The sequence below is a fragment of the Musca vetustissima genome, unplaced genomic scaffold (assembly GCF_032173495.1).
Source record: "Musca vetustissima isolate MV318-11 ecotype Yass unplaced genomic scaffold, APGP_CSIRO_Mvet_v1 utg62369, whole genome shotgun sequence".
Classification (NCBI taxonomy): domain Eukaryota; kingdom Metazoa; phylum Arthropoda; class Insecta; order Diptera; family Muscidae; genus Musca; species Musca vetustissima.
The window spans coordinates 17,020-39,920 of NW_026886762.1; the positions used below are offsets into that span (position 1 = coordinate 17,020).

General features: G+C 38.0%; 2 protein-coding genes across 2 annotated transcripts; one reads left to right on the plus strand and one right to left on the minus strand.

Moving 5' to 3' along the window:
• Nucleotides 1-291: 291 nt before the first annotated feature.
• Nucleotides 292-5,572, plus strand: LOC133334247 (endoribonuclease CG2145-like). Its single transcript, XM_061542536.1, has 5 exons — nucleotides 292-475; nucleotides 573-747; nucleotides 4,724-4,935; nucleotides 4,999-5,231; nucleotides 5,296-5,572. Exons 1-5 carry the CDS (start codon nucleotides 292-294, stop codon nucleotides 5,536-5,538), a joined length of 1,047 nt encoding a protein of 348 aa, XP_061398520.1. The 3' UTR covers nucleotides 5,539-5,572.
• A 1,192-nt stretch (nucleotides 5,573-6,764) lies between these two features.
• On the minus strand, nucleotides 6,765-22,409 carry LOC133334246 (serologically defined colon cancer antigen 8 homolog). Its single transcript, XM_061542535.1, has 6 exons — nucleotides 22,190-22,409; nucleotides 18,927-19,087; nucleotides 17,639-18,854; nucleotides 17,491-17,575; nucleotides 10,076-10,200; nucleotides 6,765-6,898 (listed from the first exon to the last, which is right to left on the minus strand). The coding sequence occupies exons 1-5, from the start codon at nucleotides 22,388-22,390 to the stop codon at nucleotides 10,169-10,171; spliced, it is 1,695 nt and encodes a 564-aa protein (XP_061398519.1). The 5' UTR covers nucleotides 22,391-22,409; the 3' UTR covers nucleotides 6,765-6,898; nucleotides 10,076-10,168.
• Between the last annotated feature and the right edge of the window lie 492 nt (nucleotides 22,410-22,901).

Consider the following 22,901-nt stretch of genomic DNA (forward strand, 5'->3'; position numbering starts at 1 on the left):
TCAAATCTCGAAAAAAAAACCAAACGTCTGGGGACACAACTGAGTAGTCGGATGAGAAGCAGTAGTTCCACATTGCCACTAAACGCTCACTCACTCAGAGCAAAACGTGTAAGGTAAAAAATAGTTTTAATAGTGAAATCAAAGCATCTACAAGTTATGGCCTAAAGTCGGCGTGCCAAAATTTCGAAAATAAAAAAAATCCGAACACGAAAAGTTTCCACACCGAAAATAGGCAGCAGAAATAAAATTAACCCAATCAAATTGGGTGATACTGTAACAATCAGCAATAAAATGTCCACGCCAGCATCAATTTATCCTGATATTGGACCACCACCTCTAGCCCAGAGCACCACCAGCCCCACCTATACAACAACACAACAGCGCATGGAAGATGATGAAAGGTGTGCAAAAATAAAACGTTTTGTTGGTGGAGCCGTATTGATAGCCTTGGTTATCATAGGCTGGCATTTGTATGGTAAGACTGCAGCTTACAGCTGTAAACTGTAGCATTACGGAAGTGCACTGAGCTAAGCTAATGATCTGTGTTTTTTTGTTTGTTTACTTCCGTTTAGAACATTTTACCTATGATCCTCTACACAATGTGCCTGAATCTCCAACAGAGCATGAAATTCACGAATTCACACGCAGCCTCTACGAACTGGAAATGCAACATAATCCATATTTGGCCAAAGTTAATTTCCAGGGGCGGACGAAGGCATCGTATCGGGATGATAGGGCACCACATCCGTAAGTAAGCAAAATAATGGATTTTTAAAAGAATACTTTTTTGTGGCTCATACAGAGGCGTGGATTTTTTAAATAATTTTTTTCTCAGGCTTCCACAGAGGCGTGGATTTTTTAAATAATTTTTTTCTCAGGCTTCCACAGAGGCGTGGATTTTTTAAAGGATATTTTTCTAAGGCTTCCAAAGAGGCGTGGATTTTTTAAAGAATATTTTTCTAAGGCATCCACAGAGGCGTGGATTTTTTAAAGAATATTTTTCTAAGGCTTCCACAGAGGCGTGGATTTTTTAAAGAATATTTTTCTAAGGCTTCCACAGAGGCGTGGATTTTTTACAGAAAATTTTTCGATGGATCCCACAGAGGCGAGGATTTTTAAAGAATATTTTTCTAAGGCTTCCACAGAGGCGTGGATTTTTTAAAGAATATTTTTCTAATGCTTCCACAGAGGCGTGGATTTTTTAAAGAATATTTTTCTAAGGCTTCCTCAGAGGCGTGGATTTTTTAAAGAATATTTTTCTAAGGCTTCCACAGAGGCGTGGAATTCTTAAAGAATATTTTTCTAAGGATCCCGCAGAGGCGTGGATTTTTCAAATAATATTTTTCTAAGGCTTCCACAGAGGCGTGGATTTTTTAAAGAATATTTTTCTAAGGCTTCCACAGAGGCGTGGATTTTTTAAAGAATATTTTTCTAAGGCTTCCACGGAGGCGTGGATTTTTTAAAGAATATTTTTCTAAGGCTTCCACAGAGGCGTGGATTTTTTAAAGAATATTTTTCTAAGGCTTCCACAGAGGCGTGGATTTCTTAAAGAATATTTTTCTAAGGATCCCGCATAGGCGTGGATTTCTTAAAGAATATTTTTCTAAGGCTACCACAGAGGCGTGGATTTTATAAAGAATATTTTTCTAAGGCTACCACAGAGGCGTGGATTTTTAAAGAATATTTTTCTAAGGCTACCACAGAGGCGTGGATTTTATAAAGAATATTTTTCTAAGGCTACCACAGAGGCGTGGATTTTTAAAGAATATTTTTTGAGGCTACCACAGAGGCGTGGATGTTTTTATGAATATTTCTTGAGGCTCCCACAGAGGCGTGGATGTTTTTATGAATATTTCTTGAGGCTCCCACAGAGGCGTGGATGTTTTTATGAATATTTCTTGAGGCTCCCACAGAGGCGTGGATGTTTTTATGAATATTTCTTGAGGCTCCCACAGAGGCGTGGATGTTTTTATGAATATTTCTTGAGGCTCCCACAGAGGCGTGGTTGTTTTTATGAATATTTCTTGAGGCTCCCACAGAGGCGTGGATGTTTTTATGAATATTTCTTGAGGCTCCCACAGAGGCGTGGTTGTTTTTATGAATATTTCTTGAGGCTCCCACAGAGGCGTGGATGTTTTTAGAGCCTTGAGTTTTTTAAAGAATAATTTTTAGCGGCCTACGGAGCCCTGAATTTCTTAAAACATTTAAAAACCAGTAAGGAAAGTAGTAAAGTCGGACGGGGCCGACTATATGATACCCTTCACCACTATGGGTATATTAAACAGGACTACTAGCATGAACTTGAATGAAATAAAATATGTGATATTTATCTAAATGTTAATCTACGTATATCTATCCATAAAGTATGTAAATCGACTTCAAACAAATATAAATGGGTCATCCGTTGGGCTATGTCTGTACTTCTAGAAAACGCAACTACATAATTCTATGCTCAATTTTGTACGTTGTGCAAAATTTGATGTCAAACTGACTAACATGAGGAGTTTGATGCCCAATTTACTTGAAATCGGGCGAAAATATATATGGAAGCTCTATCCAAATATTAAGCGATTTCAAACAAACTTGTGACAGAAGGTTAGACTAATTTCAGAACGTTTTGTTCCTATTGGTTCTTGGTGCGTCAATTACTTAAAATCAATCTATAATAAAAAGGAGCTATATCTAAATCTGGACCGATTTTCACGAAACAACGCAGACATCACTCTAGGCTCAATTCAGTACGTTATGCCAAATTTTGTGCAAAACGAAAGATATATAGGGACTTTGGTGCAACATTTACATGAAATCGGACGAAACTATATGTGGGAGCTATATAGAAATCTGGACCGATTTTCACGAAACTTGGCAGACATCATTCTAGACTCAATTCAGTACGTTATGCCAAATTTCGGGCAAATCGAAGGATATATATGGACTTTGGTGCACCATTTACATGAAATCGGACGAAACTATATATGGGAGCTATATGTAAATCTTGACCTATTTTCACGAAACTTGGCAGACATCATTCTAGGCCTAAATGATTAGGCTGTACCAAATTTCGTGCAAATCAAAAGATATATAGGGACTTTGGGCACCATTTACATGAAATCGGACGAAACTATATATGGAAGATATATCTAAATCAGGACCGATTTTCATGAAACTTGGCAGACATCATTCTGGGCTCAATTAAGTACGTTATGCCACATTTCGTGCACCTCGAAGGATATATAGGGACTTTGGTGCACCATTTACATGTAATCGGACGAAACTATATATGGGACCTATATCTAAATCTGGACCGATTTTCTCGAAACTTGGCAGACATCATTCTGGGCTCAATTAAGTACGTTATGCCAAATTTCGTGCAAATCGAAGGATATATATGGACTTTGGTGCACCATTTACATGTAATCGGACGAAGCTATATATGGGAGCTATATCTAAATCTGGACCGATTTTCTCGAAACTTGGCAGACATCATTCTAGGCTCAATTCAGTACGTTATACCAAATTTCGTGGAAATCGAAAGATATATAAGAACATTAGGGCACCATTTACATGAAATCAGACGAAACTATATATGGGAGCTATATCTAAATCTGGACCGATTTTCTCGAAACTTGGCAGACATCATTCTGGGCTCAATTAAGTACGTTATGCCAAATTTCGTGCAAATCGAAGGATATATAGGGGCTTTGGTGCACCATTTACATGTAATCGGACGAAGCTATATATGGGAGCTATATCTAAATCTGGACCGATTTTCTCGAAACTTGGCAGACATCACTCTAGGCTGAATTCAGTACGTTATGCCAAATTTCGTACAAATCAAAAGATATATAGCGACTTAGGGGCACCATTTACATGAAATCGGACGAAACTATATATGGGAGCTATATCTAAATCTGGACCGATTTTCACGAAAATTGCCAGACATCACTCTAGGCTTAATTCAGTACGTTATGCCAAATTTCGTGCAAATCAAAAGATATATAGGGACTTTGGGGCACCATTTGTATGAAATCGGACGAAACTATATATGGGAGCTATATCTAAATCTGGACCGATTTTCACGAAACTTGGCAGACATCACTCTAGGCTGAATTCAGTACGTTATGCCAAATTTCGTACAAATCAAAAGATATATAGGGACTTAGGGGCACCATTTACATGAAATCGGACGAAACTATATATGGGAGCTATATCTAAATCTGGACCGATTTTCACGAAAATTGGCAGACATCATTATAGGCCTAAATGATTAGCCTGTACCAAATTTCGTGCAGATCGAAAGATATATAGGGACCGTTTACATTAAATCGGTTAAATATATATATGGGAGCTATATCTAAATCTGAACCGATTTTTCCCAATTTCAATAGGGTTCGTCCTTGGGCCGAATAAGTGACCTATGCCAAATTTCATCCAATTCGGATCATAAATGCGACCTGTACTTTGTTTACAATTTAACATGGACAGACAGACGGACAGACGGACAGACGGACAGACGGACGGACGGACGGACGGACATGCATAAATCGACTTAGAAAGTGATTCTATGCATATTCTCAAAAGGAACCATGGGTCTATCTCAATTATTTTTGCCTGTTACAAACATATGCACAAAGACATAATACCCTGTACCACAGCGTGGTGAAGGGTATAAAAATACCACTTTTTTTATATAATAATTGTTATTTGTTTGTTTTTTTTTCAGCCTCTTGCAGGTCAACGAAGATTTGCTGGCCTCGGAAGCTGTTGAATCTCGCACCATTGTCTTAATGCGACGCTTGTTCGATAACTACGAACTAGACACACATACAGTGGAACATGTCACCGAGGAAGAGCAGCAAGAGGAAGATGAATTTCTAAGAGCAGTGCTGGATACCCCGGTCATGAAGAAGACAATGAAGTTTTTGGAATTTAAAGGTAGGATCAGGAAAAATATTCCCTCTCCTTATTATAGATTTGTATGTTATCTTGTTCCTTCAGGTGTTGCCACCAATAACCGAGATTCCCAGCTGCGACTTCTCAAAGATATGTGGTTTTCACAATATTCCCGTGGCCAGGGCCGCATTGGTAGTTCGGGATTTGAACATGTATTTATGGCCGAGATCCGTGATGGCACCATACTGGGTCTACATAATTGGGTGTATTTTCATGAGCAGGAAAAACAAGGGCATTTGAATTATAAGGGCCACATAGATAAATTGAATTTGGAAAAGGTTGGACAATCGGAACAGAATACTTTTTGGCTTTTGCGATAATGTTTGGTTTTATTTCTTACAGGATGGTCACTATCTTATGGCCTTGCGTTTTAGCTTCCACAACATCAACAAAGCCTATAATACCCTGTTTGTTGGTACCTCTCCTGAGCTGGAACTCAGCCTTTATACCATGTGTTTCCTGCTGAGTGTGGGTCAACCCTGTGGTGTGCAACTGGGTCATGTGAAATTTAGTATAATTACCCATGCCTGGGATTGGCATGGCAAGAAAATGGTGGCCACCGCCTATCCATCGCTGGATAAATAAATGAATCTCAGCGCCATCCTCGGACTACCTCTTGTAGATAAAAATCGCCTTTTTATAATAAATTAATTTTATTATTTTTTTAAATATTTATTTTTTCTTTTTGTAGATTTCAACTCGATTACAAAATACAATTTACAAATGGTCACGTTCCTATTACACCCAATCCCCTCCCCTTACATACTCTCCTCTCCCGCCGCTATGACTAGTCTCTTTAATGTTGATTCATATCCTGAATTGGTATCCTTCGAATTGTTGTGGGTGTGGGTGTCATTGTCATTTCAGATATGGAATCGTAGTGTTGTTCTTCACCCTCCTCCATTCGCGGCGTGGCCAACTCATCTACCTCCGTATCCGAATCACCATAGGAACGTATTAAACTTGGACTACTTATACTAAATTCCAAATCGAACGGATCCAAGCAATCAAATGTTAGATTCGTACTCAAATCCAGCTCAGGATCTCGACTACTTTTTGGTTGCTGACGTGGAAGACTGTTGTGGCAGATTGGATTTTCCGCTGGCGACGCCTCCAGCTGCAGCTGTTGGCCCCACAGAGCCACTGCCCGTTCGCGATTGAGTGCGGCCTTCTGCTGGGCCATTTCCGCCAGTGGCATTTGTTGGTGTTGCAGCTGCTGCAGCAGCAGCTGTTGATGCGATGGCTGGTGGTGTTTGTTTCTCTTGCGCTGCATCCCCGTCGCCTTGAAGTCCTGTTGCGGCACTAGGCTCGGTGGTGTCGTACTGATATGCAGAGGTGTCATAATCTGTGGCATTGTAGTCATAGCCGGTGGTATCATAACCCGCTCCGCTGGCATCATATTGTCCTGGGTCATATTGGGATTGATCGTAGTTTTGGTCATAGCCACCGGTGTTGTATTGCTGTTGGTCATATCCCTCATAGCCACTGTAGTCGTCGGCTGTGTAGTCGCCAGTAATTGGTGCTGCAGAGGCCAAGTTTGCATCTTTCCCGGCGACGGACTGTTGTTGTGGTTCTGTTGTGTTATTTGGATTGCCAACATTTGAGTCTCTTCCCGGCTGTTGTTGTTTGGATTTCTCTCCTTCGCCAATGTTGTCCTTGATATTTTCGTCATCGTTGTCATTGTTGACGAGTGCACTCGGTCCCGGCTTATAGTCATATCCTGTGGATTTATAATCGCTGTTGTCGTATGTGGATATTCCGGGTGTGGTAAGGGATTTTGTGACGCTGTCATTGTCTCGGTCGCCGGAAGTTTTACCCAATATGGAGTCATAGGTGTAGGGATTCGTTTTGCCACTGTAGTCGTCTGTGGCAAGGGTTGTTGTTGTTGTTGGTCGTGGAGTGTTGTCGGTTGTGCCAAATGTGGTCGGCTTGTAGTCGAGAGAGGCTAAATGGGAGGGATAGAGAAAATAATTAAATTAATTATAAGAAAAAGGGATTTTTAGGAATATTTTCCGAAAGACTCTGAAAGAATGAATTATTAGATTCTTTAAAGAATATCAGAAGTGTATATCTTTTTTTTAAATTCTTTTTTTTTCAAGGGACTATGAGAGACTTGCATTATTTTAAAAAATATTTTTTTATAAACTATCAGAGGCGTGGATATTTTAAAAAATATTTTATATGGACCTACATATATTTTATATATATATATTTAAAAAAAAATATTTTATAAGGACCTATATATATTCTTTCAAGAGACTATCATAGTCTTGGGTTTTTAAAAAAAAATATTATTTCAAGAGACTTTCATAGGCGTGGATGAAAAAAATATTCTTTCAAGAGGCTATCATAGGCGTGGATTAAAAAAATAGTTTTTAAAGTATTAATAAAAGAGGTGGATTTAAAAAAAATATAAAGGTTAAAAAAGCCGTGGATTTTAAACAAATATTATTTCAAAGGTTAATTAAAGGCGCGGATTTTTAAAACAATTTTTTCAATGGTTTACCTAAGGCGCGGATTTTTTTAAAGAATATTATTTTCATGTCGTGAATTAATAAAAAAATATCCTTCTTTTTTCCTTTTAAAGCGAGGATTTTGAAAAGCATATTTTTATACCCTTCACCACACTGCGGTACAGGGTATTATGACTTTGTTTATATGTTTGTAACAGACAAAAGGAAACGAGATAGACACATGGTTCCTTTTGAGAATATGCATAGAATCACTTTTTAAGTCGATTTATGCATGTCCATCCTTCCCTCTGCCCGTCTGACTGACCGTGTTAAATTGTAAACAAAATACAGGACGCATTTATAATTCGAATTGGATGAAACTTGGCACAGCTCTTTCATTTGACCCAAGGACGAACCCTATTGAAATTGGGAAAAATCGGTTCAGATTCAGATATAGCTCCCATATATATTTTCGTCCGATTTAAGGTAAATGATGTCCCAAGGTCCCTAAATATCTTTCGATTTCCAGGAAATTTGGCACAGGGCACTGAATTGAGTCTAGAATGATGTGTGTTATGTTTGCTGAAAATCGGTTCAGATTTAGATATAGCTCCCATACATATATTCATCCGATTTAAGGTAAATGGCGCACCAAAGTCCCTAAATATCCTTTCGATTTGCACGAAATTTGGTATAGTGTACTGGATTAGGTCTAGAATGATGTGTGTTAAGTTTGCTGAAAATCGGTTCAGATTTTGATATAGCTCCCATATATATATATATATATATATATATATATATATATATAAATTTGGTACAGCGTAATGAAATAGGTCTAGAATGATGTGCGCTAAGTTTCGTGAAACCCGGTTCAGATTTAGATATAGCTCCCATATATATATATATATATATATTCGCCCGATTTAAGGTAAATGGTGCACCAAGGTTCCCAATTTTTTTCGATTTGCACGAAATATGGCACAGCGTACTGAATTGAGTCTAGAATGATGTGTGCTATGCTTCGTAAAAATCGGTTCAGATATATATATATATATATAGCTCCCATACATATATTTGTCCGATTTAAGGTAAATGGCGCACCAAAGTCCCAAAATATCTTTCGATTTGCACGAAATTTCGTATAGTGTACCGGATTAGGTCTAGAATGATGTGCGTTAAGTTTGCTGAAAATCGGTTCAGATTTAGATATAGCCCCCATATATACTTTCATCCGATTTAAGGTAAATGGTGCACCAAAGTTCCTAAATATATTTCGATTTGCACGCATTTTGGCACAGTGTACTGAATTCAGCCTTGAATGAGGTGTTCTAAGTTTTGTGAAAATCGGTCCAGATTTAGATATAGCTCCCATATATATTTTCGTCCGATTTAATGTAAATGGTGTACAAAAGTCCCTATATATCTTTCGATTTGCACGAAATTTGGCACAGCGTACTGAATTGAGTCTAGAATGACTTGTGTTAAGTTTGCTGAAAATTGGTCCAGATTTAGATATAGCTCACATATATATTTTCATATATATATTTATTTATAGCGTACTGAATATATATCTAGAATGATATGTGTTAAGTTTTCTGAAAATTGGTCCAGATTTATATATAGCTCCCATATATATATATATATATTCATCCGATTTAAGGTAAATGGTGCACCAAAGTCCCTAAATATCTTTCGATTTGCGCGAAATTTTGCACATCCTACAGAATTGAGCCTAGAAATATGTGTGTTAAATTTCGTGAAAATCGTTTCAGATTTGGATATAGCTCCCATATATATTTTCGTCCGATTTAAGGTAAATGGTGTACCAAAGTTCCTATGTATCTTTCGATTTGCACGAAATTTGGCACAGCGTACTGAATTGAGTCTAGAATGATGTGTGCTAAGCTTCGTAAAATTCGGTTCAGATTTAGATATAGCTCCCATATATATTTTCGCCCGATTTAATGTAAATGGTGTCCCTATATATCTTTCGATTTGCACGAAATTTGGCACAGCGTATGTGTTCTAAGTTTCGTGAAATTGGTTAAGATTTAGATATAGCTCTCATATATATTTTCGTCCGATTTAATGTAAATGGTGCACCAAAGTCTCTATATGTCTTTCGATTTGCACGAAATTTGGCACAGCGTACTGAATTGAGCCTAGAATGATGTGTGCTAAGTTTCATGAAAATCGGTTCAGATTTTGATATAACCCTTTTATATATTTTCATCCGATTTAATGTAAATGGTGCACCAATGTCCCTAAATATCTTTCGATTTGCACGAAATTTGACACAGCATACTGAATCAAGCCTAGAATGATGTGTGCTAAGTTTCATGAAAATGGGTTCAGATTTGGACATAGCTCCCATATATATTTTCGTCCGATTTAAGTTAAATGGGATACATCTATGTATCGCAAGTTTCGTTGAAATCGGTTGTTATCTGTTAGAATGCATCTGTTGGATATATCCAAAATGGTGAAGGATCTGACTTTACTACTTTCCTTACTGGTTTTCTAATATTTTTCTTAGAGTCTATCTAAAAAGTAGATTTTGTTATATAGATTTTTACGGGTAATTATTTATTTTATATTTCTTAAGTGCTTCAAATATTCTCTTATTATTGGTGCACTGTTTAACTCTCTTAGTTTTATCATGACATTACCTTTGCCTGCTGATGGTAAACTGTCGTATGATGTCGGTGTATTGTCTAATTTACCAATACGATCATTGCTCATCATACGATTTGTTAAATATTCTACATTTGATTGTAATGAAGATATTTCCGTTCTTTTGTTTAGCACGGGATATCATTAAGAGAGAGGGAGCAAGTTGAAAGAGAAAGTTTTAAGATATAGAAGAGAAAGAGAGAAAAGGAAGAAGAAGAAAGAGAAATTCGATTAGTTACATTATGTCCTCTATACAAACCTTATGTTGCTGTTGTTTTTGTTTTTGTTGATCATGTTGACTAATTTGTGTTGGTGTAATTTCAAATGTCTCATTATTAGAATTATGCTCTTCCTCAATAGTACTGCGCTCTTGATCGCTATTCGAGTCGCGGCGATAATTTTGCACTGTATTATTGAGATCTTTATAACTGGCCCAGATCTGTTTCAGACGATCCATGAGCTTTGAGTTCATATCACGTAAATGTTGTTTCTCCAAACTGGTAGAGGGAGAAAAAGAGAATTATATAAAGAGAAATTTCAAATTAAGAGAAAAATAAATAAAATGGAAAATCAATTAAAAACTAAAATAAAATTTTAAAATATTATAATAAATTAAAATAAAATTATAGAGAGTAATTTTTTTCTTTCTCTTCCTTAATTTGAGTAAAGAGCATAATTCCGTTGAAAATGTATTTTTTTCTCTCTTAAGATATTAACCCATAAATGTTTCAGATATTCTTTTCGGATTCTCTTTTGTTCGTTTAAAGTTTGGTGGCTTCGGTATCGGAATTTTCAAAATCCAAATACAATTCATTGTCATCGGTACCAGGTGTCGTGTTGGTGGTATTGGTTGTTCCTCTCTCTGGGGGAGTTTCTTCTACATTGTCTTTGCTCTCTTGCGGTTGCAGGGGTTCCACCTCTTTCTTTTCCACTTCCTTGTTACGTCCTGACGACTTTGGCACCAATCGAACATTAACATCAACCATAAATGGTTTCGATTTTGGTCGTTCTTCGGTCTCGGCTTTAAAACTGTGTTCGGTATTAACGGCCTTATCTTGTTCCTGTTTTGTCTTCGCATTTGTATTGGTGGCCAACAAATCCTTGAGACATTCCTTGTTATTACAACATGTCTGAATAATATGTTTGGTATGACAACATGTTGTCACATGAAGCTGACCACCATCTGCTGTGGCTGGCCTGCTGCCTGCCGTGCGATCAGTATCTATGGTCACATGGCTGTGATCCGTAGTCTGACATTTGTGACAGGATCTGATGGTTTGCCTTAAAACCAGATGCTGTTGCAACCATGGCAACGGTTCGGTTTTATTATTGGCTTCCGATTTTAAACTATCTACACCACGATCGTGGGAATGGCATCGGGTGTGGTGGTGTTCTCTGTGGCCATGCTGATGATGATGACGATGCTGATGATTGTGACATTTACGCCTGGGTATATGCTCTCTTAATCTATTTTGACATTGTGGATCGTCAGTGTTCACAGAGGTTGTGGTCTCTACTTGGGTGTGTGCATGATGACGGTGTGCGGTGGTGGTTTGATCATCTTGGCAACGGCTGTGGGAACACCTCGCCGCCGATGGTGGGTGCATGTCTAGGTTGTGATCATGTTGCAAACATTTTTTGGTATTACTAATCGTATGTTTTTGACAATGTGGCAACAATGGTTGTGGAAATAGTGTTTGTTGTTGTGGTGGCTGTGATTTGGTATTTTGTGTATTTCTATGAAGTTTTGAGTAGGCAGTGGCCGTTATGGGATTGCCATATTTTTTAAAATCCCTAAAAATGGGATTTACAGGGATTTTATTCCCCACCGGTCCTTCGTCCTTATCATTATTCCTTTGCTGGGAAATCGAAAATCTTGAGGGCGAACAATGACATTTCGTTAAATTTTCCGAGGATCTATTTCTAAAGTCTATGCTAGGTGTCAGTTTTGGCAATGGCGGCATTTTGGCCCAATCCAAATCTAAACGTTCTATACTACGTGATATATTTTGCCAAATATTCTCATCATCAAAACGAGAAGTGTACACGTTTGCGTTTTCTTTCTTTTCCGCTGGCACTACAATTTCCTCTTGGCTCGGTTTCAATTCCGCCTTCTCCTCCGTCGCCTCCTCCTGCTCCTCCATTTTCACTTGCATCATTCCAGCATTGTGTGGGGTATCCATTACTTCGTCTTTTAAGGCATCGTTGGGAGATGGCACAGTGTTGGGTTTTGGAAATTCTGGTTTCAGTTCTTCTGCATTTCGTTGTGGAAAGCGAAATCGTGGTGTATCGTAGATGGCGCAGAGCAGCACGAAAAAATTTACAATGACAGCATGTTAACCAAAATTTGTAGTATGTCTTTGAGATTTTTGTTTCAGTTTTTTTTTTTTCTCGAGTGTATTGGAAGGTGTTGAATTTTTGTGTAGGGTGGTGATTGTTGTTTAGCAAATGACTGAATATGAATAATATCGAACTTAAAAATACATTCAGAAAAATTATAAAATATATATCCTAGATGACGACGAGTGTTGTATGATTGATGATCCTGTTCGATATTTGTATCCAGTGTTGTAAGTTTGGGTAAATGGGAGAGCATTAAGAAGGGAATGAGGACATTTTTCAATAGAGGAGATGACGGCCTTTTCTATGGATTATATGTTTTATAGATATCTAAATACAAGGGGTCTACTTAGGCGTGGATTTTTTAAATAACTTTTTTTCATTGGCCTACAGAGGTGTGGATTTTTAAAATAATTTTTTCATTGACCTACTTAGGCATGAATTTTTAAAATAATATTTTCAGGACTCCTACTGAGGCATGGATTTTTAAAATAATATTTTCAGGGCTCACACTGAGGCATGTGTTTTTTAAATATTTTTTTCATGGACCTACTGAGGCGTAGACTTCTAAAATATTTGTTCATGGACCTACTGAGGTGTGGATATCTAAAATATTTTTTTATGGACCTACTGAGGCGTAGATTTTTAAAATAATTTTTTTCATGAACCTACTGAGGCGTAGATTTTTAAAATAATTTTTTTCATGGACCTACTGAGGCGTAGATTTTTAAAATAATTTTTTTCATGGACCTACTGAGGCGTAGATTTTTAAAATAATTTTTTTCATGGACCTACTGAGGCGTAGATTTTTAAAATAATTTTTTTCATGGACCTACTGAGGCGTAGATTTTTAAAATAATTTTTTTCATGGACCTACTGAGGCGTAGATTTTTAAAATAATTTTTTTCATGGACCTACTGAGGCGTAGATTTTTAAAATAATTTTTTTCATGGACCTACTGAGGCGTAGATTTTTAAAATAATTTTTTTCATGGACCTACTGAGGCGTAGATTTTTAAAATAATTTTTTTCATGGACCTACTGAGGCGTAGATTTTTAAAATAATTTTTTTCATGGACCTACTGAGGCGTAGATTTTTAAAATAATTTTTTTCATGGACCTACTGAGGCGTAGATTTTTAAAATAATTTTTTTCATGGACCTACTGAGGCGTAGATTTTTAAAATAATTTTTTTCATGGACCTACTGAGGCGTAGATTTTTAAAATAATTTTTTTCATGGACCTACTGAGGCGTAGATTTTTAAAATAATTTTTTTCATGGACCTACTGAGGCGTAGATTTTTAAAATAATTTTTTTCATGGACCTACTGAGGCGTAGATTTTTAAAATATTTTTTTAAAATTAGAAAAATACCTACTGATATGATAAAATATGACCCCAAAACCTCATTTTGGTCAATCTTCTCTCCACTTCCCAACCTTCCCCTCTTTAATGCTCTCTCAAATATTTAAATCATTTATATATTTTACTGGTAATATTAAATTTGTTAATTACTTGTGTTTTAACGTTGTATCTTCTAATTTATTCGTTAACGCTTTACATTCGCCGGTTAATTTATCCATGAGTTGCTTTTGACTTTGTATCATTTCTTCGAGTTCGTTAACAGTTTCAGCTAAAAAACAAAATATTCACAGAATACAAAACAAATGAATTAAATGTGGAAATATACTCTGTTATCTTAATTAGTTATTGAATTTACTTGAAAAGAAGTTGCAGTGAAAAGGCAATACTAAAATCTACTGGCAACTCATGGATAAACTATTGATTGCTCAAATTTAATCTTTTATTATTAGCTATTTATTTATAAAACTTTTTGGCGGGCGAATATTTAAAAAATCCATATTTTTTTCAATTTTTTCATGTAAAATGATTTTTGTTATTTCTTTGTAATTTATTTTTTTGAATGACATTTATTTGATTCTTTTAATATCGTTTTATTTTATGGACGTTTACACAAGGACACAAATCAATAGCTTAACCAGAGTCTGTCTAATATGACTAGGTTCGGGGGTGCGGGTCGTCAATGCAAAATGATAAAAAAAGGTTTCTTTAAAAAATAAGTGCCAACATGCAAAAGAATTGTGCGGGAGAATATAATACAAATAAGGTTCAGATTTAGATATAGCTCCCATATATATTTCCGTCCGATTTTATGTAAATGGTGCACAAAAGTCCCCATATATCCTTCGATTTCCACGAAATTTGGCGCAGCGAACTGAATTAAGCCTAGAACCAGTGAGCGGAGCAGTATAATCGGACGTGGCCGACCATACGATATCCTACACAACTACCACGGAACTCTAACTCTCTGCGAATGTTTATTTCGAGTCTGAATAATATTTCGTGATATTTGCCCCCCTCTTGCCCGATTAGAGGTCAACAGCAACTCTTCCTTACATTTCGGAATATTCACTACAGCCCTTCTAATTACTTATCCAGATTCCCTTCACGGTGGGTTGTGTTGTGGTGTTCGGATTATATTCGACTCGAAAACACACAAAAAATTAAGTTTTCCGTCCATTTCATCCCAATACTATTATCTGATCATCACCGAAAATTTTAGGCGTTGTCCTTGAGCATAACTGGAACTTCATGTAAAATTTCAAAGCGATTAGCGCGATCAGTCAAAAGCCCTCTAATGTGGTAATGGGTTACCAAATAATATCTGAATACGTAAGAACCTGTAAATATTTGAGTGTAACTCCCAGATCTGAGTAGATACATAACTGTATTTGGCAATAATTGAAAGGCCAACCACTCCTCTTGGATATTCTATCAACTCCTCGGGTCTATATCCTTCAGGAGTAAATATATAAGCCCCAGAATAAAAATGTGGTAATTTTTCATACAAAAGTCAGGGTTCATTTGAACCGCTAAATATTGACCGATATTTATCAAAACAGCCATGCTTATTCTTTGGCCCGAACCCCTTCTCCATGTAAAATTTCGCGATGTTCGGGCCATAATTACGGCCTCTATAGCAGCCAGAAAAACCGACAAAAATTAAGTATTTGGTCCATTTCATCCCCTAAATATTAACCGATCTTTATCAAAAAGAATAGGGGTCTTCATTGGGCAGAACCCTTCCTACATGCAAAATTTCATGAAGATTGGTCTATAACTGTGGCCTGTATCGTATTTACAAATTATAATGGACAGACGGACGGACGGTCACACATGTCTAGATCGACTCAGCTAGTCGAGATATGACCATCGGTATACTTAAAGGTCGGTCTAGGACCAATATTTCGCGGCGTTACAAACTCTTGGGGCTGCACAAAGCTATAATACCCTGGTTTAGATATAGCTCCCATATATATATATATATATAGCTCCCATATATATATCTATATATATATAGATATAGCTCCCATATATATTTTCGTCCGATATAAAGTAAATGGTGCACCGAAGTACCTAAATAACTTTCGATTCCCACGAAATTTGGCACAGCGTACTGACTTGTTAACAGAACGGTGTGTGTAAAATTTCTTGAAAATCGGATCAGATTTAGATATGGCTGACATATATACTTTCGACCGATTTAATGTAAATAAATCACCAAAGTCCCTATATACCTTTCGAATTGCACGAAATTTGGCACAGCGTACTGAATTAGGTCTAGAATGATGTGTGCTAAGTTTCCCGAAAATCGGTCCAGATTTAGATATACCTCCCATATATATTTTCGACCGATTTTATGTAACTGGTGCAACAAAGTCCCTATATATCCTTCGAAGTGCACGAAATTTGGCATTGCGTACTGAATTAAGTCTAGAATGATGTATGTTAAATTTCGTGAAAATCGGTTCAGATTTAGATATAGCTCCCATATATATTTTCGTCCGATTTAAGGTATATGGTGCGCCAAAGTCCCTATATATCTTTCGATTTGCACGAAATTTGTCATATCGCACTGAATTAAGTCTAGAACGATGTGTGCTAAATTTTGTGGAAATCGGTTCAGATTTAGATATAGCTCCCATATATATTTTCGACCGATTTAATGTAAATGGTGTTCCAAAGTCGTTATATAGATTTCGATTTGCATAAAATTTGGCATAACGTACTTAATTGAGTCTAGAATGATGTGTGCTAAGTTTTGTGAAAATCGGTCCAGATTTAGATATAGCTCCCATTTATATTTTCATCCGATTTAAAGAAAATGGTGTTCCAAAGTCCTTATATATCTTTCGATTTGCACGAAATTTGGTATAGCGTATTGAATTAAGTCTAGAATAATGTGTGTTAAATTTCCCGAAAATCGGTTCAGATTTAGATGTAGCTCTCATATATATTTTCGTCCGATCAAATGTAAATGGTGCACCAAAGTTCCTATATATCTTTCGATTTGTACGAAATTTGGTATAGTGCACTGAATTAAGTTTATAACGATGTGTGTAAAATTTCTTGAAAATCGGTTCAGATTTAGATATAGCTCCCATATATATTTTCGACCGATTTAATGTAAATGGTTCACCAAAGTCCCTTTATATCCTTCGATTTGCACGAAATTTGGCATAGCGTACTGAATTGAGTCAAGAAAAAATGAGTTTCGGAAAAATCGGTTCAGATTTAGATATACTCCTACATATATTTTCGTCCGATTTTATTCTCTGGTGCACCACCTCGATGCAGATGCAGACATTGCTTCCATATGTAATTCGAACGGGTGTCTGATTGAGATTAAATTTTTGACAGTGCGGCATACCAACATTTGTCCCATGGTACGCAGACGACTCTAAATCTGCCCGAATGAAATTAAATTTAGCATAGGTTGCAGAAGGACATGAATATGTTCCTTCGAGGGAACATTCAGATGCATTTGTAAGGATTAATATGTACAAAGTGGTGAAGGGTATCATATAGTCGGCCCCGTCGGACTTTACTACTTAGCTTACTGGTTTTTTTGTGAGTATGTGCATATATGTAAATAAATTAAATTAAAGCTCATGCAATTGAATTATTTACTATTAGTGTATGTTTGTGTAAGTGAAACGTGTGCATTCAATGTGCATTTATTGTTTGCAAAAATAGATGGACTGACTTACCATGCTTTTCTTGCATTTCGGAAATTCGTTTATCCAAATCTTTTTTGGTGGGGCGTATTTCATTTTTCATTTCACCATAGGCCAACTGCAAAATAATTTACCAATCAAATAATTATTTCAAAATTTCGATTTTTTGTAATCTCCTCACCTCCTTTTCCAAACTGGCAATTTCATCGTTCAAACGCAACACTTCCCGCTTGGAATGCAACAAATCAGCATCGGCACGATCCAGACGTTGACGCAGAGAATTTATCTCGGCATTTAAACGTGCCGCCTCGGTTTTATTCTCACGCAAGGCACGATCCAGCTGCAAACGCAATGCTGTTATCTCCTGTTCCAATGATTGTTTCTCAGCATTGACCTGGGCCATATCGGCCAAAAATGTGGAGCGATTGGAACGCAGCTCCATTTTCAATTCCTCAATTTGAGAATTGCGATTGGCCAAATCACGTTTCATGTCACCTTCAATGCGCTTCTGACGTTCCAGCTCCAATTGCAGTTTGGCAACCTGTTCCCATTGGCTACTCAAATCACCACCCAGCTGATCAACTTGGTTGTTATAACGTCTCTCGGCATTGGAACGTTCTTCGGCCACACGTCGAGCCATTTCCATTTGTAATTCCCGAACACGTTCATGTTGACGATCGAGTTCGTCACGTAAGTGTCGTACCTCCATTTCGGCCTGAGAACGTTCCATTTGTACCAAATCGTTGATGTAACGCTTCTGGGAATTCTGAGAGTATTGTGCGGACTTAGCCTCGTCTAGGGATTTTTGCAAATGGCGTATTGTCTCCTCCAAGGTGGACTTATCCTTTTGCAGCATATCAATTTGTTTGCGATGTATTTCACAATTTTGTCCTGCATTTGAGGTGGTGCTAACCATGGCCAAAGGGTCACTTCGTGCCAATTTTTTCTTCAAGTCCTCATTTTCCGTCTTGAGACGTTTCAAATCGATTTGAGCCTGCATTAGATCCGCTTCCAATTCACTTATCCTCGCCTCATAGACAATATTGGGGGCAGCAGCATATCGGGGACTCTTCACCTCCTTTTTCCGAGGTGTCACCGATTTGGATTTTCCATAGATATCATCAGAATCAGATGAGGGACTGGTGTTAGATTTATCCCCACTCGTCTTGCCCAAATTCCCCAACTCGGTGCGAGCAATATCGGTCAACTGTTCATTTTCATTGATCACATCCTTAACCTTGCCCAGCAGGTTGGTCAATTCATTGCGACAATATTTCGATTCCTTCTCCAGCTGCTCAATATAATCCTCTTGTTTTTCAATAAAATTGAAAATTTCCACCGGAGCCTGGACGCTGTCAGTGGGTGGTGTGGTATGAGGTTTAGTGGCCGCCACTGTGCTATAGTAGTCCACAGTGGCTGTAGAAGGATTTGCCAAGGCGGTTGTAATCGGTTGGCTTGTTGGTTGATACAATGTCGAAGGGGCGGCTAAATTCTCTTTCGATGCTGAACTAAAGCCGCTGAGAGCCTTCCTTGCCCGAAAACCTCCACCTGTTACTGTGGTTCCCAGACGATTTTTCTGGCTCGGTGAGAGATATTTGGATATATCAGCATAGACGGGCCGATCAATGGTCTGCAATAAAAAAAATTATGACATGGATTTATTATTTAATATTATTATTTTTGAGGACCACAATAAGGCGTGGATTCATAAAAAAATATTTTTTAAGGACCACAACAAGGCGTGAATTTTTAAAAAATATTTTTAAGGACCACAACAAGGCGTGAATTTTTAAAAAATATTTTTTGAGGACCACAATAGGACATTGGTTCTTAAAAAAAAACTTTTTAAAGACCACAACAACTCGTGGATTTTTAAAAAAATATTTTTTAGAGACCAAAACAAGCCGTGGGTATTTAATAATATTTTTTAAGGTCATCAAGGGTGGCATAGGAGATGATATATGCCAAGCAACAGCTCAGATTGGCTTTAACATGGCGAAATCCAGGCTTATCTTGATCCCTCTTTCATCTCATTTGTGGACACTGACCTCCCCGCGGTGTCAACTGGGGTAGCTATTTTCATCACCGGTTGAAATAGTGATCTAATATGTGCCGCGAATTCACCCATAAGAACTATAAAAAAATCGGCCAAGGCGTCGGGTTAGTTGTACACATTCGGAAAACCTCTCCTACTATGAAAAAGCAAAGAAAAAGAAAACCAAACCCCCCTAATGTTGACGACCCCCGCAAACGTATAAAGGTTTCGTCAACATCTGCGAATCTGCACTTGGAATGTGCACACCTTGTACAGAAGAGGCGCAGTTTTCCCTTTTGAGGATGTACCCAAGAAGTACAAAACCGAGAATAAAAGGCTTCGCCTCCAGATTCACTCCAGTAGATGAGCGAATTACTATAATCCGCATAAAAGCGAAGTTCTTCTACATCAGTCTTATTTGCGCCCATGCTGCGACCGAAGACAAAGATGAGCAGACCAAAGACATATTTTATGAGCTCCTAGAAACAGCATATGATCGCTGCCCTGACCATGACATTAAAATTCTGCTAGGAGATTTTAAGGCAAAAATCGGAAGGGAAAATATCTTTGGTCCCACCGTCGGAAAATTCAACCTTCATGAAGAAACATCAGACAACGGCATGAGGTTGATTGACTTCGCGGCAGAAAAAAACATGGTAGTTAGCAGCACCAGATTTAAGCATCTCGATATACACAAGGCCACCTGGATTTTTCCTGATCAAGCAACGAGAAATTAAATTGATCATGTTGTGATAGACGGAAGGCATTCATCCAGTGTATTAGATGATCGGTCGATCCGAGGAGCGAATATCGATTCGGACCACTACCTTGTAGCAGCCATGGTTCGCACTCATCTTAATGTTGCAGCAAAGGTGCGATCTAACACAACACGGAAACTAGACGTCGAATAGCTGCAAACACAACAGGTAGCCGAGGCCTACTCCGCTCAACTTACCCACCTGATTGACGAAAGCACTTCTTGTCCCGATAAAAGCATAATGGCAAAAAATTTCCCACTCCCTACATACTGCAGCAAAAGCAACACTTGGGTACCAAAAACCACCACCAAGAAGATACCCAGAATAAGAGAGGATGGTATAGAGTGTATACCACCTAGCCAAGATGAGGTCATAAAATAAATTAATCAGCTCAAGAACAATAAAGCTGCAGGAGCCGACGGGTTACCAGCCGAACTATTCGAGACTGGTGGTCAGATGCTGGTCAGGAGTATGCACCAGCTGATTAGTACAATTTGGCTAGAGGAATACATGCCCAATGATTGGAACCTCAGCATCCTGCGTCCCGTGCACAAAAAAGGAGACAAGACGAAGTGTACCAACTATAGGAGGATTAGCCTTCTTCCCATCGCATAAAAAATGCTATCCAGTGTGCTGTATGAACGATTGAAGCCAATGGTCATTGACATTATTGGACCATACCAATGCGGCTTCAGGCCTGTCAAATCCACCATTGACCAGATTTTCACTCTGCGCCAAATCCTGGAAAAGACCCACGAAAAACACATCGACACATACCACCTATTCATCGACTATAAGGCCGCATTTGTTTAAAGCCATGTCTACGTGCGGCATTCCTCCAAAATTAATACGTCTATGTAGGATAACTTCAAGTGGCAAAAGGTCAGCAGTTAAAGTCGGAAAGGACCTATCGGAGCCCTGCAATACCGAACGAGTATTCAAACAAGTTGACAGTTTGTCGTGTAATTTTTTTAACATCCTGCTGGAAAAGGTCATTCGAGACGCAAAGGTGGACAAAAATGGCACTCTGTACACCAAACAACACATGTCATCGATATAATGGGTCGAACATTGTGTGCGGTAACAACCCCCTTTGAACAAATTGAGAAGGAGTCTGCCAAAGTGGGTATGGTAGTAAACGGCGAGAAGACCAAGCTGATGGCATCAACGCGCAAGACTTCCAGTAGACTCGGACCAACTTTGGAAGTTGAGAACTGCAGCTTCGATATAGTTAAAGATTTTATATACCTTGGTACCGCCACAACTAAAGCGAATGACATCAGTTTTGAAATTCGGAGAAGGATGTGATGACCAACAGATGCTACTATGGCCTAAGTAAGCAGTTTAGAAACAAGGCCACCTCCCGCCAGATCAAACTCACACTTTACAAGACGCTGATACTACCCGTGCTGTTATATGGATCTGAAGCATGGGTACTTGCGCCAGTAGATGAGGCAGCTCTTGGGGTGTTTGAAAGAAAAATTCTCCGAAAGATCTACGGGCCGATCGGTATCGACGGTAAATATCGGCGTCAAATGAACCACGAGCTTTACAGTTTATAAGCGGACATCGACATAGTCAGTCGTATTGAGCTGCAGCGACTACGATGGCTAGGCCAAGCAAATGAATGAGAATACCCCAGCTCAAAAGGCATATAAAAGCGAGCCTAATTATGGTTCCCGTAGAAGGGGAAGACCACGAATCAGATGGTAAAAACAACATCTTGAAACGTGGTATTTACAAATGGAGGAGATGCGCACAAGACCGATGCGCTTGGAAATCTTTTTTTAAGCTCGGCTTTAGGAACTACCATTCTGTAAAAAGCCTGCTAAGTAAGTAAGGACATCAATGCGTGGATTTAAAAAAAATAATTTTTCTTAAATATTTTTCAATGAAAAATCAATTATGTTCCAACGGCAGTGTGGATTTTTTTACTTACCGACATATTATCCGAATAATTATCCGCCGAAACATCATCATTGATATTCCTCAAATACGAACTGCTGGCCGTTTTCGATGGTGAATATGAGTCAGAGGCCAACATCAACTTCAGGCGCCCGACCGCCTCATTGTACGCATAATTGGTGTAATCCATGGCTTTCGATTTCTTATTAATGCCGCCACCTTTTAAAGGTTTCATGGAATTGATTCTGTTGCAATGCAAAACAATTATCTTAAATTATTAATAACTCTAATGAAATTCAATAATTTTAGTTTTCTCTTTTTTATTTAATGTTATTTTCTTGGTGTTTTCAACATTTTGTAATAATGTTTACTGTCGACGAACAACCCCTTGCTATGCATGCTAATGGACGACTAAAGTGCAATGCAGTAATGAAAAAATTTGTTGGCTTCAATCGAATTGGGTTTCTGTATAATACCGACGCCAAACGATTGTGTTTGCACTACAAAGTTCATGGCTAGTAGTAGAGGGGTTTCTTCCGCCTTTAACAAGTGTTTGAATAGGTGTCTGAGTATGAGTGTGTGTGTGTTGGTTTAGGACAATTGGTCAAGTTCGGTTACTTAGGCAACGGGCTGAGGTCGCATTTGTTTTGGGCCAACAAAAAAATTCCAATAAGTCACCACTCACTCTCTAACCACCCCTATTTTGTAGTTTAAGGCCAGTCAATGGCGTTAGGGGTTGTTGGTTT

Excerpts from the sequence above, each read along its gene's own strand:
- LOC133334247 (XM_061542536.1), top strand. The coding sequence starts at position 292 with ATGTCCACGCCAGCATCAATTTATCCTGATATTGGACCACCACCTCTA. Across the intron at positions 476-572 it reads CATAGGCTGGCATTTGTATG|AACATTTTACCTATGATCCT; the intron begins GTAAGACTGCAG and ends ACTTCCGTTTAG. Across the intron at positions 748-4,723 it reads GATGATAGGGCACCACATCC|CCTCTTGCAGGTCAACGAAG; the intron begins GTAAGTAAGCAA and ends TTTTTTTTTCAG.
- LOC133334246 (XM_061542535.1), bottom strand. The coding sequence starts at position 22,390 with ATGAAACCTTTAAAAGGTGGCGGCATTAATAAGAAATCGAAAGCCATG. Across the intron at positions 18,855-18,926 it reads TTAGCCGCCCCTTCGACATT|CACAGTGGCGGCCACTAAAC; the intron begins GTATCAACCAAC and ends GGACTACTATAG. Across the intron at positions 17,576-17,638 it reads TTGCCAGTTTGGAAAAGGAG|TTGGCCTATGGTGAAATGAA; the intron begins GTGAGGAGATTA and ends ATTATTTTGCAG.